We start from the raw sequence: 16,131 nt of genomic DNA, 5'->3' as shown, positions 1-16,131 counted from the left end.
TCTCCACCAAGCCCTTCTCCCCTGCACCCAGGCCACCCTCCACACCTGAACCCCCACCCCACCATGCCTTTCCCCCATTCATTCAGAGCCCCCAGCCACTTAGTTCCTCACCAAGGACCCTCACCCCATACATAGACTAACCTCTACTGAGGCCCCTTTCACCTGGACCACCCCGAGAAGCCCCTGCACCTAGACCTCCACTCCACTGAGCCCCTGCACCTGGACCTCCACCTCATCAAGCCCCCCAGCACCTAGCCCCCCCCGCCAAGCCCCATCCCTCCCAAATCCAGACCCCCCTATGCCCCAGTCATCTGCACCTGAACCCCTTGCAGAGTCCCATTCCCTTGCACCTGGAACCCCTCAACTAGCCCCTGAGCATTCAAAATCTCACCTTCCTGTGCCCCCCACAAGATACCTGCACCCAGATTGCCCCACACAGAACCCTCTCACCCAACATGTGGATCTCCCCACACTAAGCTCCTCTATTCTTGGATCCTGCTGGGCTGAGCCTGCTTGCCCCACACCTAGACTGAGGGCTAAGGCTGGGTGTGTGAGACTCTGTCCCTCTCACTTACTGTCTTGGTGCACTGGGGTGAAAGGGTAGGGCCCCAGGGTGTTTCTGGGGCAGGCCTGGCCCTCATGGTGTGTCAGGGTCAGGTGCAGCTTCACTGCCAAGTTCTTGTCGATGGGGGGGGAGCTGCAGGGTGATCTCGCACCTCCATGCAGCCAGTGGCCTGTGCTCCCCACTGCCGTGCTAGAACTGTCATGTTTGTTTATTGACAAAATATGCAGAATTTTGCAGAATTTTTAATTTTTTGGTGCAGAATTCCCTCAGGAGTAGGCAATGCCCATTAATTCAACCAGTCAGTCCCCCTGCAAATTGATTTTTTTAAAATCAGGTTTTATGGTGTATGGTGGCCTCTTTCCATGTACTTTGTGTTTTGAACATCTCCTGTAACTGAATTACTTTGAAAATACTGTCTTAATTGTTTAAAAATGACCATTCCTAGGCAGACAAAGATTTTAATAAATTGCTCTATGGTGTCTTGTCTTACTGCCCCATCAGGAGTACTTTGGAGCTGTAGCTATAGATAGTAATGCCAGGTGACTTCAGCCCAGCCCTTTATCCTGGTATTACAGAGGTCTTTGTGAGTTAATTGCCCAGCAGAGAATTGGAACGGTATCTCTTCCCCCTCCTTTTGTGCTCAGAGGCAACTGCATAGAGCTCCTTGAGGGGGGTTTTACTTGGGGATACGGTAATAGCAAGATTCCTCCTTTTGAATCCAAGTATTGCCCACCCTGCCCAACAGCCAAGAAGATAATGTGAGTGAGAGGCCTGACAGAACTAAATTGGAGAACTCTGGGAGTAGCTGCCTTCCTAGAGGATTTTCCATTATTACTCCTCCAGAACATATAGTTATTTTCTAAAGTGAGTCCCTGTTTTATGTTTTGGGTTCAGTGTGGTAAGACTTATTTAATTTGAATACTATATTGGACAGCATGGCAGAAAAGCAGTCAGCATGGGTATGTACAAGCATATCAGAAATGGGAGGCCCAGTATTTTACCTGCTTTCATCAGCAACCTGGATTTGCTTTGAGGAAAGACTTGTTCTTGGGGGGATATCCTAAAGTAAAATGTGGTGATACTTGGATCTGTTGTTCTGATTTCCCCCCACCCTTACCCAGTGACCTTACTCCTCTTTATATGTATGCTTTGGGTCTTCAATCTTTTTGCATCACAACTTTATGGTATGCCATCATTTAAAAGTAATTCGTTGACAATATAGCTTTTAAATTACATCTGAGATCTTTTTTATTTTAATATTTTTAAAGCTCCTAAACGACGCAGACCTGCCCGTTCAATATTTGATGGTTTTCGGGATTTTCAAACAGAAACCAGTAAGTATCTGTGGTTCATTATGGTAGGGTTTCTAGTTTGTTGTGTAACTTTGTGGTGTGGAATGAACAGAGTTATCTGGCCATGATCATTGGCTGCAGTCATCAAACAGTTTTTAATGTTAAATGAGATTGGAATTTCCTATGCAGTAGGCAATATTCTATTCTAAAACTACTTTATTAATCTTTAATTGTAGTGCTACCATTACTACTTTTATAATTAAAGATGTGTCTATTTATTAACTACAGCTGTCTCCCCACAGATACTAGTTTCACAGTGAGGACTGCTTTTATAATCATGGCAATTTTAAATAGCTGTGAGGTGATTATAATTAAAATGCCAAGTCATGGAAATATGAATCTTGGCAGATACTATTGGATCTTGTTGTGACCCTGATGCATACTTCCAATCTTATAAAACAAAATAAAACACACAAACTTGTGTGTGCTCTGTGGCAGTACTGGACACATGAGTAAAGTACTTGCCATACCGGAATGGACTTTGATAACCCAGTTTAATTCTTCAAAAGCATCCTTTTCCCTTGGTGGTGGGGGATGGAAAGGTGGGGAGAGAACTCAAGAATCCTGGAGGAATTAAAGCTCTCATTCACTGATCTGGTCTCTTGTGTGGCCACTGTTGCTGTGCGCACACTCTTGTTAGTCTTCACATTAGTCCTGGGTTTTGCTTGGCAGCACAGAAAGTTCTCAGTGAATCTGTTTAGCCATTTACCATTACATATGCCCACCTATGTGCAAAATCTACAAATGACAAAAGTAATAGAGAAACTCTTCTAAATCATAAAATTTCAAAAAATGACTCCTTTGGCAGGTCGGACAAATGCAGCCTTAATAATTTTTTTATTGTTAATCATTTGTATTACCGTAGTGCCTAAGAGCCCTAGTCATGGACCAGGACCCCTTTGTGCAAGGCACTGTACAAACACTGAGCAAAAGCTGACAATCTTCTACTGGCATCACTCAGAGTCCCAGTCAGACTCTCCAGTAATTATCAACCTATTTAAAGGTAGTGTCATTGGCTTCTCTGTGAATAACCTATACTTTACTGCACAACCATATTTTTTGACTCCAACGCATGGTCTCAGACAGCGTGCTTTAAATTATTTGAACAAAAGACATACAGACTGAGGAGACTGTTAAAGTTTAGTAATGTACTGGGAAGTAGTAGATTTAAACAATACAGTAGAATTTAGGGTTCCATTACTCTATTTACTCCGTTTCCACAAAGGAAGACATTCCAGACTGTGTTTTGACACATCCTTACAGTAATCCAAAGTGGAATGGCCCACATTGGTGCATAAAAAGTGGACTCTACAGCTCCATGGTCACCAGCATGGGTCAGATAGATAGAACACGTGACCTTTTGTCTGTTACTATGGTGTGTGTTACTAAAAGTGATTAATATTGCCGGCATTGTTTTATTCTTTCATATCACTATACTAAATGTCTGACAATCTGGAAGCATTCCACCATGTCAGCTGTAGCTCTTGAAGGTATATGATCCAGTTACACATTCATCTTTCATCTGACTTAATAACATTCAATAAAAATATACAAATACACCAAAAGCTTTTTTCACCTAAATGAAAGCTGGAAACTTAATAGTTAAAGTCTGACACTAATCTGGCCTTTAATGTTTGCAGACATGTTTCCAGGCGCTGCAAAATAGTGATATTTACAGGTACAGGAGGCTTCTATACTCTGGTCCACTGCACACTTGCTTGTGTCCAGTGGAGAGTTGGCGGACCATATGGCCCTGGCTCCCCATTTCCAACTGCTAAACTGCATAAAAAAGCAAATGCAGAGAGTATTTTAGGTAAGCAATTGCTGTAATGCCCCCCAAAGGTTTCATATGATCACAGATGGGCATTCAAGGTGGCCTCATGGCCATGAATGGGAGAGGTGGTATCCGCAGGACACTGTTTTTCAAGGTGTGGTATAGACTGTAGAAAGAGTTTGAGAACTTCTGACCTATAAGAGGTTGCAATAACTAAGTCTGTCTATGAAAAGGATGTGAAGAAATACCTGATTCTGTCAAAGGGGGCCTTTGATGTTTGTGAAGGTGAGGGAACAGGTGAAAGATCAAACTAGAAATATTTTTGGATGTAGGTCAGTATTTGAAAAACAGGAGCCTAAGTTTAGACTACTAAATCCATATTTGGGCACCAGAATAAGTTGCCTGATTTTTTTTTTTCACAATCAGATCCCACTAATGTGTACATTTTACAAATATATTTAAATGAGAGTTCAGTGTTCAGCACTTCAGAAAATCAGAGCACTTAGTTGCCTTGTTATGGATTTAGAACCTCGACTTTAGGATCTTGTCTTCAAAATAAATCATGGCCTGTGCACTTTGTAACCTTTGTAAAATGATTTCAGCCAGGTGAATTTGTATGTAGGGAATAGGGATGAAGACAGCATAATGCACTGTTGTGAGTATTTTGTCTAATTCAACTTCTGTTCCTTCCGGGGCTGTATAGTTCGACAGGAGCAGGAGCTGCGGAATGGAGGTGCAATAGATAAGAAACTCACTACTCTTGCAGACCTCTTCAGGCCTCCCATTGATCTGATGCACAAAGGCAGCTTTGAAACGGTAAGTTTCTGTCTTTCAGTAAGACTACCTATGTGTTCATTGGGCATAGCTTGTAAGCCCTACATCAGCATGCATGTCCAAATTGATTTATAGCGTGATCGTACAATACATTACAAGAAGACAAATAGCTGCCAATATTTAGAAACAGACTAGCACTTGCATGGGGTAGTAATTTTATCCGTTGTACAGGACTGATCTTAGCAAATAGTGACTGATTTCTAAAAAGGGTGTGCTTGTTATCCTCTGTTCTCTTCCCTGGCCCACTCTTTCCCTTTTTTCTTTCTTTTTTTTTTTTTCTTTTTCAAATATGAAGTTGAGCAGATGTCACTGGTGAAAGATTTTAGTGCATGAGTGAAGCTAACTAGGATGGAAGAATCCTAGTTATTTAAATTCAGGAAAGGTGCTGTGGCTAAAGATTTTCTGTACAGGTGCTCTGAGTACAGGATTTCTGTGCAGAAGCACAATCTTTCTGCACAGAAACATGATGGTGATGGCAATACTATTCCACAGATCAAGTAGTATGATCATCATCATCAATATTGTCCTCGCTCTTCCCTCTCTGAGGAATTCCAGAGCATTGTAATTGCCTGGTTCTCCTGTCTCACAGATCTCTATTTCATCACCAATGTTCCTCAGTGCTCTTCTCTTCTCCCTTGATGCACTGAACCCTTGAGAGGGGATGAGGTAGCACAAGGACAGGTCTCTAACTGCTTCCAAGTCTACACGTCTACTCACTTGTGACCTCTGCCTCTTTGTTCAGTTTTACAATTGTGACTGCATCTGGCATCTCCCCCTGATGTCCCAACAACTCAAATGTAATGTGGCAAAGACTAGATGGTAAGCTTATTGGGGCAGGGACCATCTTTTTTTGTTCTGTTTGTACAGCTGATCCATGACTAGGGCTCCTAGAGGAATTTATTTTTCCACCATCCCCAAAACACTCTCCTGTCCATCAGTTAACTGCTATCCTCATTCCATGTTCTTTTGTCATCTTCGCTCTTTTATGCTACTCCTATGCCTGGGACAACTTCCTTCCTCTTGTATACCTGGTGACCACACAGTTTTCTAGACCATCCTCAAAATCACTTCTAGCTAACTACAGCTCAGGCTCAACTAGCTAACCCCCCTCTATGTACCTAACTAGATGATAAGTTTATGAAATTTAGTAAACCTAATGTGACTTCTAATGGTCATAAGCTAAAGTTTTTGCCTCCAGAAATATCGAAGAACAAATGTTTGACTGCCTACCCCCTCAGATCTTGGTATTATCTTATTTAAATAAATATTTAGATCATTTGTTCCTGTATTAGATTCTGAATTCCTCAGGGGAGGGGCCACAGCTTATTTTATAGATAGGGCTACTCACATCTGTGATATTTACACACAAAATGGCAGGAGTGGCAGTATCCATTCTAGTTAAGGTTGCATGAGCATTTCTATTAAATCCCTTATTTTCAATCATTCAGATTTTTGTAGCTCATCTCTTTGGGCTGAAATTTTCTAGTTTTCATCTGCAACTTAAGTTAACTTACGCACTTGTTAATGTTTTTTTTGAGGTTTTCTGTCATGACCAGTTGTCATTTTTAAATAGGGGTGTGGGGGGAGTAAGCTTTTCCAACTATTATAAATAAATAAATACAATTAAAAAAATTGCAACTTTTTGCACCAGCCTTTCCCCCACCCGTGATCTAAACGGTTATGGATAGAAAATTCAATTTTGGCATTGGCAGTAGCTTTTGTTGAGGGGAAAAATGCCCTTGAATGTTCCAGTGAGTATTGATTTGTCTTTGGTCAAGTTATGACCCATTCTTCTTGTGATCAGTACGCTTTACGTAGGGTTTATTGCTATCTGCATGTGGCTAACTTGGCTGTATTGTGAAGGTGTACACAGGTTGAGGCAAGGATTCTGTAAGAGCCCTGATTTAGTCCTGTAGACCAATGGTTCTCAGTCAGTGGTATGCATACTTCTGGGGGTATGCAGAGGTCTTCCAGGAGGTAATTAACTCATCTAGATTTTTGCTTAGTTTTACCACAGCCTACATAAAAAGCACTAGAGAAGTTAGTGCAAACTAAAATTTCATGCACACAATAACTTGTTCATACTGCTCTGTATACTATACACTAAAACGTAAGTACAATATTTATATTCCAATTGATTTATTTTATAATTATATAAAAATGAGAAGGTAAACAATTTTTCAGTAATAGTGTGTTGTGACACTTTTGTATTTTAGTCTGCTTGTGTAAGGAAGTCGTTTTAAAGTGAGGTGAAACTTGGGGTATGTAAGACCAGTCAGATTCCTGAAAAGTAGTCTGGAAAGATTGAGAACCATTGTTGTAGACAAAGTAATAGGGGGAGCTGCTGTACACTTACACCTAAAAGTTTGCAGGAGAGGGCTCTCTGCAACTCCTCATGTTTGTGGAAAAGAGCTCCTCAGTAAACGGGAGGGGAATTCATTCTTGCAGATCTCCAGAGGTCCATGGCACAGAAGGTACTGCTAACAACAGTATGTTAGTCTTAAACAGCTTGAAACTACCCCCACCTTTCTTTTTAAATAACTAGGAAATTCCACACACACCATAAGCCTGTATTGAAATCATTAAGATTGCATGTTTAAACACTGAAGTGTCTTTGAAACTGTAGAAAGTGTGTTGTGTTTTGAGAAACAGTATGTGAGCAAGTAATTAGTCTGTCATTGCATGCCATATGCACAAGGAGGCAGAATTGATATTGCTCATACATTCTCACTGGCATTGGCTCATACATTCTCTATCGTATTCAGCCTTGCAACTAATCATTTTCCTTAATGTAGACTTCAGTATGGAACAAAAAGTTAAAATGAAGTTGAGCCCATGCACTAAACCACTGCGACACTAAATATTGTCTTTGTACATGGATCTGATTAGGGTAATGAAATAGAGGAGAGGTGAAATGAGGCACTTTATGATAGGAGTTACTGTAGAGTACTTGAAGATGAGGGAAATATGCATGAAGAGTGTGAAGATGGGAATTGGATGCGATTCAGGGTTGGAAATAATAAGAGGAGGGCTTAGTCATGGTTAAAAGGAATGTTAAGTTCTTCCTGGATAGCTCTTGAGAAGATCATAAGTGAACACTTGGTTTCATCCTACTCCCAAAAGAACACTTTTGTATGTAACAGGCCTGTCCTCTTCACCACGCCCACAAGCATTGTAGGTGTAATTAGCAGTATCTGCTCGGTATACACATCAAGCTTGCATAGCATGGGATCTGGTAGTCAGGATTCAGGTCCATTCTTAGATGTTTGTAAGCAACTAGCCATGTGGCACCTGGTTCTAAACTTTTAACGAGTAAAACGTTTATTTGACCTTTAAGAGTGTGCTGCTTCTTTGAAAAGCGTAATAAAAATTATGTTGTAGAGCTCAATGTTGTCTCTGTGTCCATATCAAATACAGCTACTTGGAAGACATCTTTTTAACCTGAAAACTATCAGTTTTGCTTTAAATCAAGTTTGGGCTTGTTTATCCTCACATGTAACAAAGGTTCTGATGGCCAAATTAGGCTGTCCTTTAATCTTGTACAATCCTATTAGTCAGTGAGTTTGTATTGGTGTACCTTAATTAATATACTTATGAATTTCTGTTTCTAACACCAAAAAATGCACAACTATAGGGCTGTGTGGTATAAATGGAACACCAAATATGACCAGCTGTTTGGACCAACCAGTTCAGACTCCTTCTGTTTTATTCTACCACACACGAGCAAGTGAACTCTGAGAAGATGCTATCTTTTAAAATGTGCAAAGTTTGTTTGTTTTTTGTGTCACATTTTCTCATATATTGGACACGCAGCATGGTCCAGTAGATAGATCCCCAGACAGGGATCAGGAGACTGGGGATTCCATTTCTGGCTCTACCACTGACTTTCTGTGACCTTGGACAAGTCTGTGCCTCTATTTTCTTTCCCTTGTGTGTCTAAACTGCAAGCTCTTTGAAACAGACAGTCTGTGTGTTTATATAGCACCTGGCACAGTGTGGAGTTCCAATAAATAAACTTGATATTAGTTCTAGTTAGTTCAGTAATACAAAAGGAGTCATTCAGAAATATTCATCATCTTGTCAAAGTAAATTGTGACTACTATTGAACCAAGTCACATTTTTGTAGAAAATTCAGGTACTGCAAGTCATTTCTGGGAGTCCAGTGCTTATCTAATGCTGTAAACTCAATTTTTATTATAAATAAAGGTAGTGGAAAGAGTCTTACTACTTGAAAGGACACAGTATGAAATCTGATCAGCTTTAAAAATGAGTTTAAAGTAATTCTGGCATTACACCTGCCCTGAAGCACTCCCCCTCTTCCCCACCTACCCCCCAATCAATCTCTGTAGACTTGTTTTTGTCAATATATTGTATGGGTTTTTCTTGTTCACAAACTTTAAAGGGGTATGTGACTCTATTTGGGTGGGAAGGGAGCGAAACTGACTACACAAAATGCTGGCAAATACATATAAAAGTAGAAAAATTAGACTTTTTCCACTTCGAGTCTTTTTTTAATAGTAATTTAGGCATCTGTAACATGAGTAGGAGAGAAACTGTGCAGACAGAATGGAATTCTTAGTCAGTGTCCCTGTAATCCAGTAGAGTTGGGGGGTCACAGTACAGGACTGGGACCAGGGCTCTTGGGTCTAAATATACATTCTGATATAGATTTCCTCCTGAGCCTTGGGCAAGTCATTATTCCAAAAATTAGACATCCAAATCTATATTTAGGTACTTAAATAAAAGGCTTGTCTCCTTTGGAGCTGGTGAGCATATTGAAAAATCAGGCCACTTACTTGAATTCCCCTTCTGTTAAATAGGTGCCCAAGGAGTGTTGTAAGGATTAACTAATGAATGAGAAGCACTTTAAAGATAAGTACTGAAGTGCTGCTTATGTGAATATGCAAGAGTACTGGCATATCCTATGTGCACCTAATTCCTATATGATGTCCTTTCAAGTGAATGGAAAATTAGGCCACAATTGGTCTGTCATCTGGCCATGCAGAAATCTTATTACCTAGGTGTTTAATGTGAGGTCCTGTGTACAGTAAGTAAACTTGAACCAGCTTTCCTTAACACATACAGGCCCTAACTGAATTGCCAGTTAAATGAAGTATTGGCATTGGAATGGTAATATTGAAGTTTTAAACTTACAATTCACTGACACGAGTGGGTAGACAAGACAAGACAAACTTCATTCTAAAAGTTAAGCTTAAGTTCTGAAGAAAACAGTAAAATCTGATGAAATACCCTAAACCTTTGAATTTGCTGTTCCCCCCCACCCCCTCGTGAGTAATGCAGTTAGTGCAAACTCATGTAAGTAAATTTTTTTTTTTTTTATTTTTATATTTTTAGGAAAGTTCATCACTATTTCCAATCTATCCTGGAGATATGAGCATTCCTACTTTTGATAAAGCCCTCTTTTTTTCAACAGGTTTGACAATTCAGCGATCAGAATTACATTCTTGATCAAACTCCTACCATTAACTTGCAACCAACCAATCAGACAATGCCAGCTTTGTGACTCAAACCAGTAAGCTCTCTTCCTGCAACTTCAAACTCTCCCATTCCCCCCCACCCCCCGCCACTTGCAGTCTGAATGAGCATCAGAAAATGACTCCTGATTTGGCAGTCACACCAAAATTAAGTTTAACAACATAAAATCTAGAAAAAATGAATAGTGGGGAAAAAAGGGCTGTTGTATAAATACAAGTCCCCAGTCAGTAACTTTAGCCTGTTTACACAGAAAAAGGGTCCACAAGTTTTCCTTTTGAGTAACCAGGTCTTTCCTCTGCTATCAGATGTGACTCACTTCACTCTGTTTTCTCTGAACAAATGGTTAATTGAGATTTTTTTTTTTCTTTCCCATTTTCAGTCTTTTGCTTCTCAGGTTGCTTCCTCTCCCTATCCTCCTGGGCTTGGCTTGTTGAACTCAGTTAACCAAAGTGTGATTTTTTTTTTTTTGAATTTTTTTTTTTTTAAATAATACATTTAGGCAACTTGAACTGCAGTTAAGTAGGTCTTCTAGCCCTGCTCTCTGTTTGTCAGGTGTTTGAGGATGACTTTTGCTAGTTCTGATCATCCTTTCTACTGTAAAGAGGTTTTGGTGAAGCCTGGTGCACAAGTTGAACCCATCATTGCTGGCGTTGTTTCTGTCTAGCCTTTTGTTTTTAAATAATGTATTCTTTCTGTCTGATTGTAGGCCAAAGAGTGTGGTCAGATGCAGAATAAATGGCTCATGATTAACATCCAGAATGTGCAGGACTTCGCATGTCAGTGTCTCAACCGTGACGTCTGGAGCAACGAGGCTGTGAAGAACATTATCCGGGAGCATTTCATTTTTTGGCAGGTGAGAGGCTAATAGAGATATGTTGAAGATAGAAATTGATGGGATTGGGGCAACAAAAACAAGCCTCTTGTAGTTTATAAACAAAACAAAACCCAGTGCTCTCTAAGAACTGCCAAGAAAGATTGAATTGTGGATTTAATCTCAGATTACCGAAATGAGTGTGTATTAAAACAATTTTAAAAGACGTGTTCAAAACTAGCCTTTTTCGGTCTGACCTTTTTACAGTAACAAAATCCACGTGCTAATGTTTGGATGAGTTAATGGGAATTGTGTACATACAAAGTGTAGAATGTATGGTAAAATAAAGACACATTTTGTTCAGTTTTGAGACATTAACTATTTTTTCAAATGTGGTGTTCTGTAGGTATACCATGATAGTGAGGAAGGACAGAGATACATACAGTTTTATAAACTGGCAGATTTCCCTTATGTCTCCATTCTGGACCCCAGGACAGGTAAGATAAGGGATAATACATATGATCTTCAGACAGACTGCTGATTGTAATCTGGAATGTTTAGTTCTGCTTGTTTTTGGCAGTGCTAGTTAATATGGGTTAAAACATGTAAATTACTTTGCAACATTCTAAATGTCTGTACACAAACAGCAACATTTTCTGAGAGGCACTGAAGCCGTTAAAGATTATGTGGACTAAGAATCTAACAAAAGAACTAAATGAATAAAAATCCAAGTTCTGCAGAAATTTTGTGTAGTGATACTTGATTTCAGTTTAGCTTGCTAGCTTTATCTGTCCATTTGGAAAACAAAATTGGTAACACTTTGTGGCCAAATCCACCCTTGCCTCCTCACCACCTCATCAGTTTTGCAGAATAAAAATGGACCTTTATAAAATCTAATAAGCATTATGTGCTTTAAGTTAAATTTGTTTTATGCTCCTAATGGCTAAGCAAAAATCTCTTGAGAGGGCCCTCAGTGAAATGAGGTCCAATGTTCCTATGTGTTCCATAGGCCAGAAATTAGTGGAGTGGCACCAACTGGATGTAACTTCTTTTTTGGACCAAGTGACTGGTTTCCTGGGTGAACATGGTCAACTGGATGGACATTCTACCAGCCCTCCCCAAAAATGTTCCCGCTCTGTAAGTATAAGGCCTTGTGGGTAGAGGGAGGGAAAGAGGAAACTCGGCACATTTGTGTCTGGTCCAGTAGAACCTCTCATCCCACTGCATGGGAAATACAAATAGACTTGTGTGAACTAACAAGTGTGTAAAAGCACAAAACATGCAGATAATGCATCCGAGAAAGTACTTTCTCTCCTTTTTGATCAATAGTTTTGTTTTCGCTACTACATAATCTATAGTATTTGTTACAAAATTAATGGCCATAGTAATGTGAGCTTTCACTACAGCACTTTGCTGTTAAAATTACTGGGTAGAAATGAGAGGTTTGTTGGATGTGAATTATGAGGTGTAAATATTAGGAAGGGTGCACTATAATTTAAATGTTTGGTTGGTTTGTTGTCATGGGGGTGTGGAATTCTTCTCTGTAGTTGGGTTTTCAACCATCTGTGGTATCCCTAATCTCTTGACCCCCACACCTCCAAATCAATCAAATAAGAACTAAGTGGTAGGGTTGGTGTCTTGGAAGGACGGACTGAAAATAAAGGTGAGAGGAAAGTACAGGTACTTGGCACTAGTGCTTGTTCTCCCGCCACCTGGTTCACTTGTACAGGTTTCTAGAATACAATAATCCTAAAAAGAAGCTGTTTAAAAATACTCATTGTGATTTTAATGTCATGCAAAATGACTTTCAGTAAACTACTACAAATTTCAGTACTGGAGTTAATCCATGAAAAGTGTAGAATGCATAATTTCCTATCTAGATTAATCTCAATAGAATTGCCTCTTTCAAAACGATGACGCTTCTGTTGCTCTTTACACAATTGTTTTTCCTGCTAATTGTACCCCAGACCTGGATTCTTACAGTTTCCAGAGGTTTGTTTGTTTTTTTTTTTTTTTGTGAGCAACTAAACTAAAACCCAAGCACCTTGCTATAACTTGTGCAGTAGCTTTGTATGTGTCTTTTGAGTGATTCTTCAATATAAACTAAGCTGTGATGAAATTTGCAAAAAAACAAATTGAAGGGGTTGCAAGCAGAGGACAGAACCAAATTACTGAATGATCTGGAAAGACTAGGTCATCAACTAAAGAAAATTTGGGACTAGAACTGTCAACTCCTGTGCCCTGGGAGAGGTTCATCCAGCAGCTGCACAGATCACATTAAAAGCGTGGTCCCCACACTGTGGGGCACAGCTCCTTACGGGGGTGCAGAGGAATGTTCATGGGAGGGGGCACCTTAGGCCAGCCCCCACAGGAGCTGGGGAGGGAGCAATACCTGCCCCCTGGCTGCAGCTCTGTGTGCAACTGCAAACCCACCCTGGGTCACCAGCCACTGCTTTCCAGCCCAGCTGCAGTTCTGACCCCATCCTCGGCCCCCTTACTGCCACACCTCTCTCTCCTCTGGAGCTCTGGCCGCAGCTCCCGACTCCCGACTGTGCCTCCTGGGGGGTGGGAGGCAGCAGGGATAAGGGAGAGTGCTACATGAAAAGTTTGGAACCACCACATTAAAGGGAGCTTACTACAACTTGCCTCTTTATTATAGACCTTTTAGTACTTTTCCATGCAGGCAAATACTGTAGCTGCCATATGGAAATCAAGACTGGACAGTTGAAAGAGCGCAGGTGATTCTCCAAATTATAAAGGTTTGGGAATGATTGAAATAGACAGTACTCCATGATCAACATTGCTTCAGAGAGTGGAGGAGGGGGAGTTGTCAACTGTGGAAAATTTACGTATTTCTCCAAAAGAAGAAATACTTAATGAGCTTTAAAATTGTAGAACAGCTGGCGGCCACACCATTTAATCATTATACACCTATCAGGTGTCACCTGAGAACCCTTTGTTAAAGTCCTCTAATACCTGTTTTAAATATTTTGCTTAGTGTTTTGTTGGTTTTTTTTTTTTTTTTTTTTTGTCTTTTCTGTTTTATGGCTATATCACACAGGAAAGCCTCATTGATGCTAGTGAGGATAGTCAGATGGAAGCTGCCATCAGGGCCTCCCTGCAGGAGACGCATTTTGATTCCTCCCAGGTCAAACAGGACAGCCGATCAGATGAGGAGTCTGAATCTGAGCTTTTCTCTGGAAGTGAGGAATTTATTTCTGTTTGTGGCTCTGATGATGATGATGACTCCGAGAATCCTGCCAAGTCTAGAAAGTCTCCACACAAGGACTTAGGGTGTAGGAAAGAGGAGAGCCGTAGGCCTCCACCTGAGCCCCCCACAAGGACTGAGCCTGGAATAACATCAAACCATCGAGTAGTGTCCTGCATTGATGCTGGGATATTGGAAGAATCGGCTGACAAGCCTGACAGTGCAATGGAGGGATTGGATGTGAATGGTGAGCTTTTCCCCTTTAATCATAACTTAATTTTTTTTAAAAAGCTTTGCAACAACCTTTTTATGTTATCAAGCATGTTTAAGTTCTAATTTTAAGAACACCTTTTCTGTCTTTATCCTTACTTAAAGTTTGCCATTTGGATACGTCCCTCTACTTTCAGCAGCATGAAATGACGTTGCAAACCCCAAGAACCTGTTAATCACTGAACTGTAATCTGAGTTTCTATTGTTCTGCGGGCCCATCTGTATTAGAGAAATTGGCATCCGGGTAATGTAGATGTGTGTAGTGAGGCTCACACTAGTGAGGTATGCTGCACAAATGTAAGTCCATTTTGCAGTTATACAGCAAATCTGCACTCATGTGGTTGTATTGGTGCACATTTTCCTTGTGTAGATGGAACTCAAAAGTTCCTTCTCCCCCTTCCCCCCCCACCCCCAGCTTTCTCTGCTGGTTGGCAGTAGGAGTACAACAGTTTTCCATGAGACAGTGCAGCAGTGTACAAGTAGAGAGTGCACTAAAGAGAGGGGAATGGTATTAACATCAGTTTGGCATGCAAATAGCAATGATGTCAGCAGAGGGCTGCACCTTAATTCCCTTTGCTGTGGTTTCTCTGTGGAGATGGTGGGGAGGGGCAGTATCAGTCACTAGTTTTAACTTTTTTTAAAAAATGAAAACAAGGATTTTGATTAAAAAATACATGCAACAGAAGTTCATCTTCATGGACCAAGCTTTGCAGCTCACCTTTAAGACTTCTTTTTGTGTGTTAATTTCCACACTAATCCTCTTCTCCCATAGAGTGAAGTACACCATTTAAATGTACAAAAAAAGCTCGATTCAGATGCCCTGTTAACCTGTAGCAACTTACTTTACACTAGGACCAAAGGCACAGCTGATGCTAAGGTATCCAGATGGAAAGAGGGAACAAATTTCACTGCCTGAACAAGCTAAACTTCTGGTAAGTGCAGCTAATTGGAGATCCTTATTTGAATGGAAGAGAGCTGAAACTAGGTAATACTTTTTTGTGATGGCACTATGAAGTTAGATTTAACCAAATATGAAAGTAATTGCTATACATATAGAATCATGGATTATTAGGGTTGGAAGGGACCTCAGGAGATCATCTAGTCCAACCCCCTGCTCAAAGCAGGACCAATCTCCAAATCCCTAAATGGGCCCCCTCAAGGATTGAACTCACAACCCTGGGTTTAGCAGGCCAATGCTCAAACCACTGAGCTATCCCCCCAAGAGATAGTGTGGCAATTGATACAAAAATATTAAATGTGAACATTAGACAGAAGCAAACTGAACATTTTAATAAAAACTGGACCCCTGTTCTATTAATTTGAAGTCTCTCCATTGTGACTTTTGTGTTTCATATACTCTAAGTATAGAAATCTTGCAAAAACCTTAGCTTTTGCATGTGTCAAATAGCTTCTATGTGTAGTCAATGCAGTTTTGTGATAATTAGTTTAGGAACTTTAAAGGTATTTTATTAGGCTGGATTTGTTCTGATGCTTCAAAATGTATTACCGTGCAGGGGCTTGTTCTGTCAGATTATGAGGCTTCTTGCTTGCTATATAACTATCTTCCCACATTACTCCTGAGGGCATTCTACGCCAAAAAAAATTATGTGAAAGATATTTTAAAATTCTGCAGTTTTTTTTATCAAATAAATATGGTGGCTCCAGCATGGTATTGGGGAGCATAGGGCACTGGCAGTACAGAGGTGGGAGATCACTGTGCGGCTCCCCTTGGGACATGGACTCAGCAGTGAGGCTGCACCCAACCCTGAGATAGTGTAAAGACCGGGCCTGCCCCAGAAACACCCCAGAGTCCTGCCCATC

At 40.5% G+C, this 16,131-nt stretch overlaps 1 protein-coding gene across 6 annotated transcripts in view; it reads left to right on the top strand.

The window, feature by feature from the left end:
- UBXN7 (UBX domain protein 7) overlaps nucleotides 1-16,131 on the top strand; it is a 51,811-nt gene that overhangs the window by 14,133 nt on the left and 21,547 nt on the right. For all 6 annotated transcript variants that reach the window (XR_007775974.1, XR_007775975.1, XM_050965550.1 and 3 more), the window contains exons 4-10: nucleotides 1,834-1,899; nucleotides 4,395-4,507; nucleotides 10,728-10,874; nucleotides 11,239-11,329; nucleotides 11,842-11,969; nucleotides 13,894-14,287; nucleotides 15,163-15,242. Coding sequence is in view for 4 of the 6 variants with exons in the window: in XM_050965550.1 (XP_050821507.1) it covers nucleotides 1,834-1,899; nucleotides 4,395-4,507; nucleotides 10,728-10,874; nucleotides 11,239-11,329; nucleotides 11,842-11,969; nucleotides 13,894-14,287; nucleotides 15,163-15,242 (1,019 nt within the window). In the remaining 2 variants the exon portion in view is untranslated. The remainder of the gene's footprint in view (nucleotides 1-1,833; nucleotides 1,900-4,394; nucleotides 4,508-10,727; nucleotides 10,875-11,238; nucleotides 11,330-11,841; nucleotides 11,970-13,893; nucleotides 14,288-15,162; nucleotides 15,243-16,131) is intronic.

This window comes from Gopherus flavomarginatus, chromosome 8 (genome assembly GCF_025201925.1).
Source record: "Gopherus flavomarginatus isolate rGopFla2 chromosome 8, rGopFla2.mat.asm, whole genome shotgun sequence".
NCBI classification, from domain to species: domain Eukaryota; kingdom Metazoa; phylum Chordata; order Testudines; family Testudinidae; genus Gopherus; species Gopherus flavomarginatus.
The sequence above is the reverse complement of the archived record's forward strand: the minus strand, read 5'-3'. Positions and strand labels throughout refer to the sequence as shown.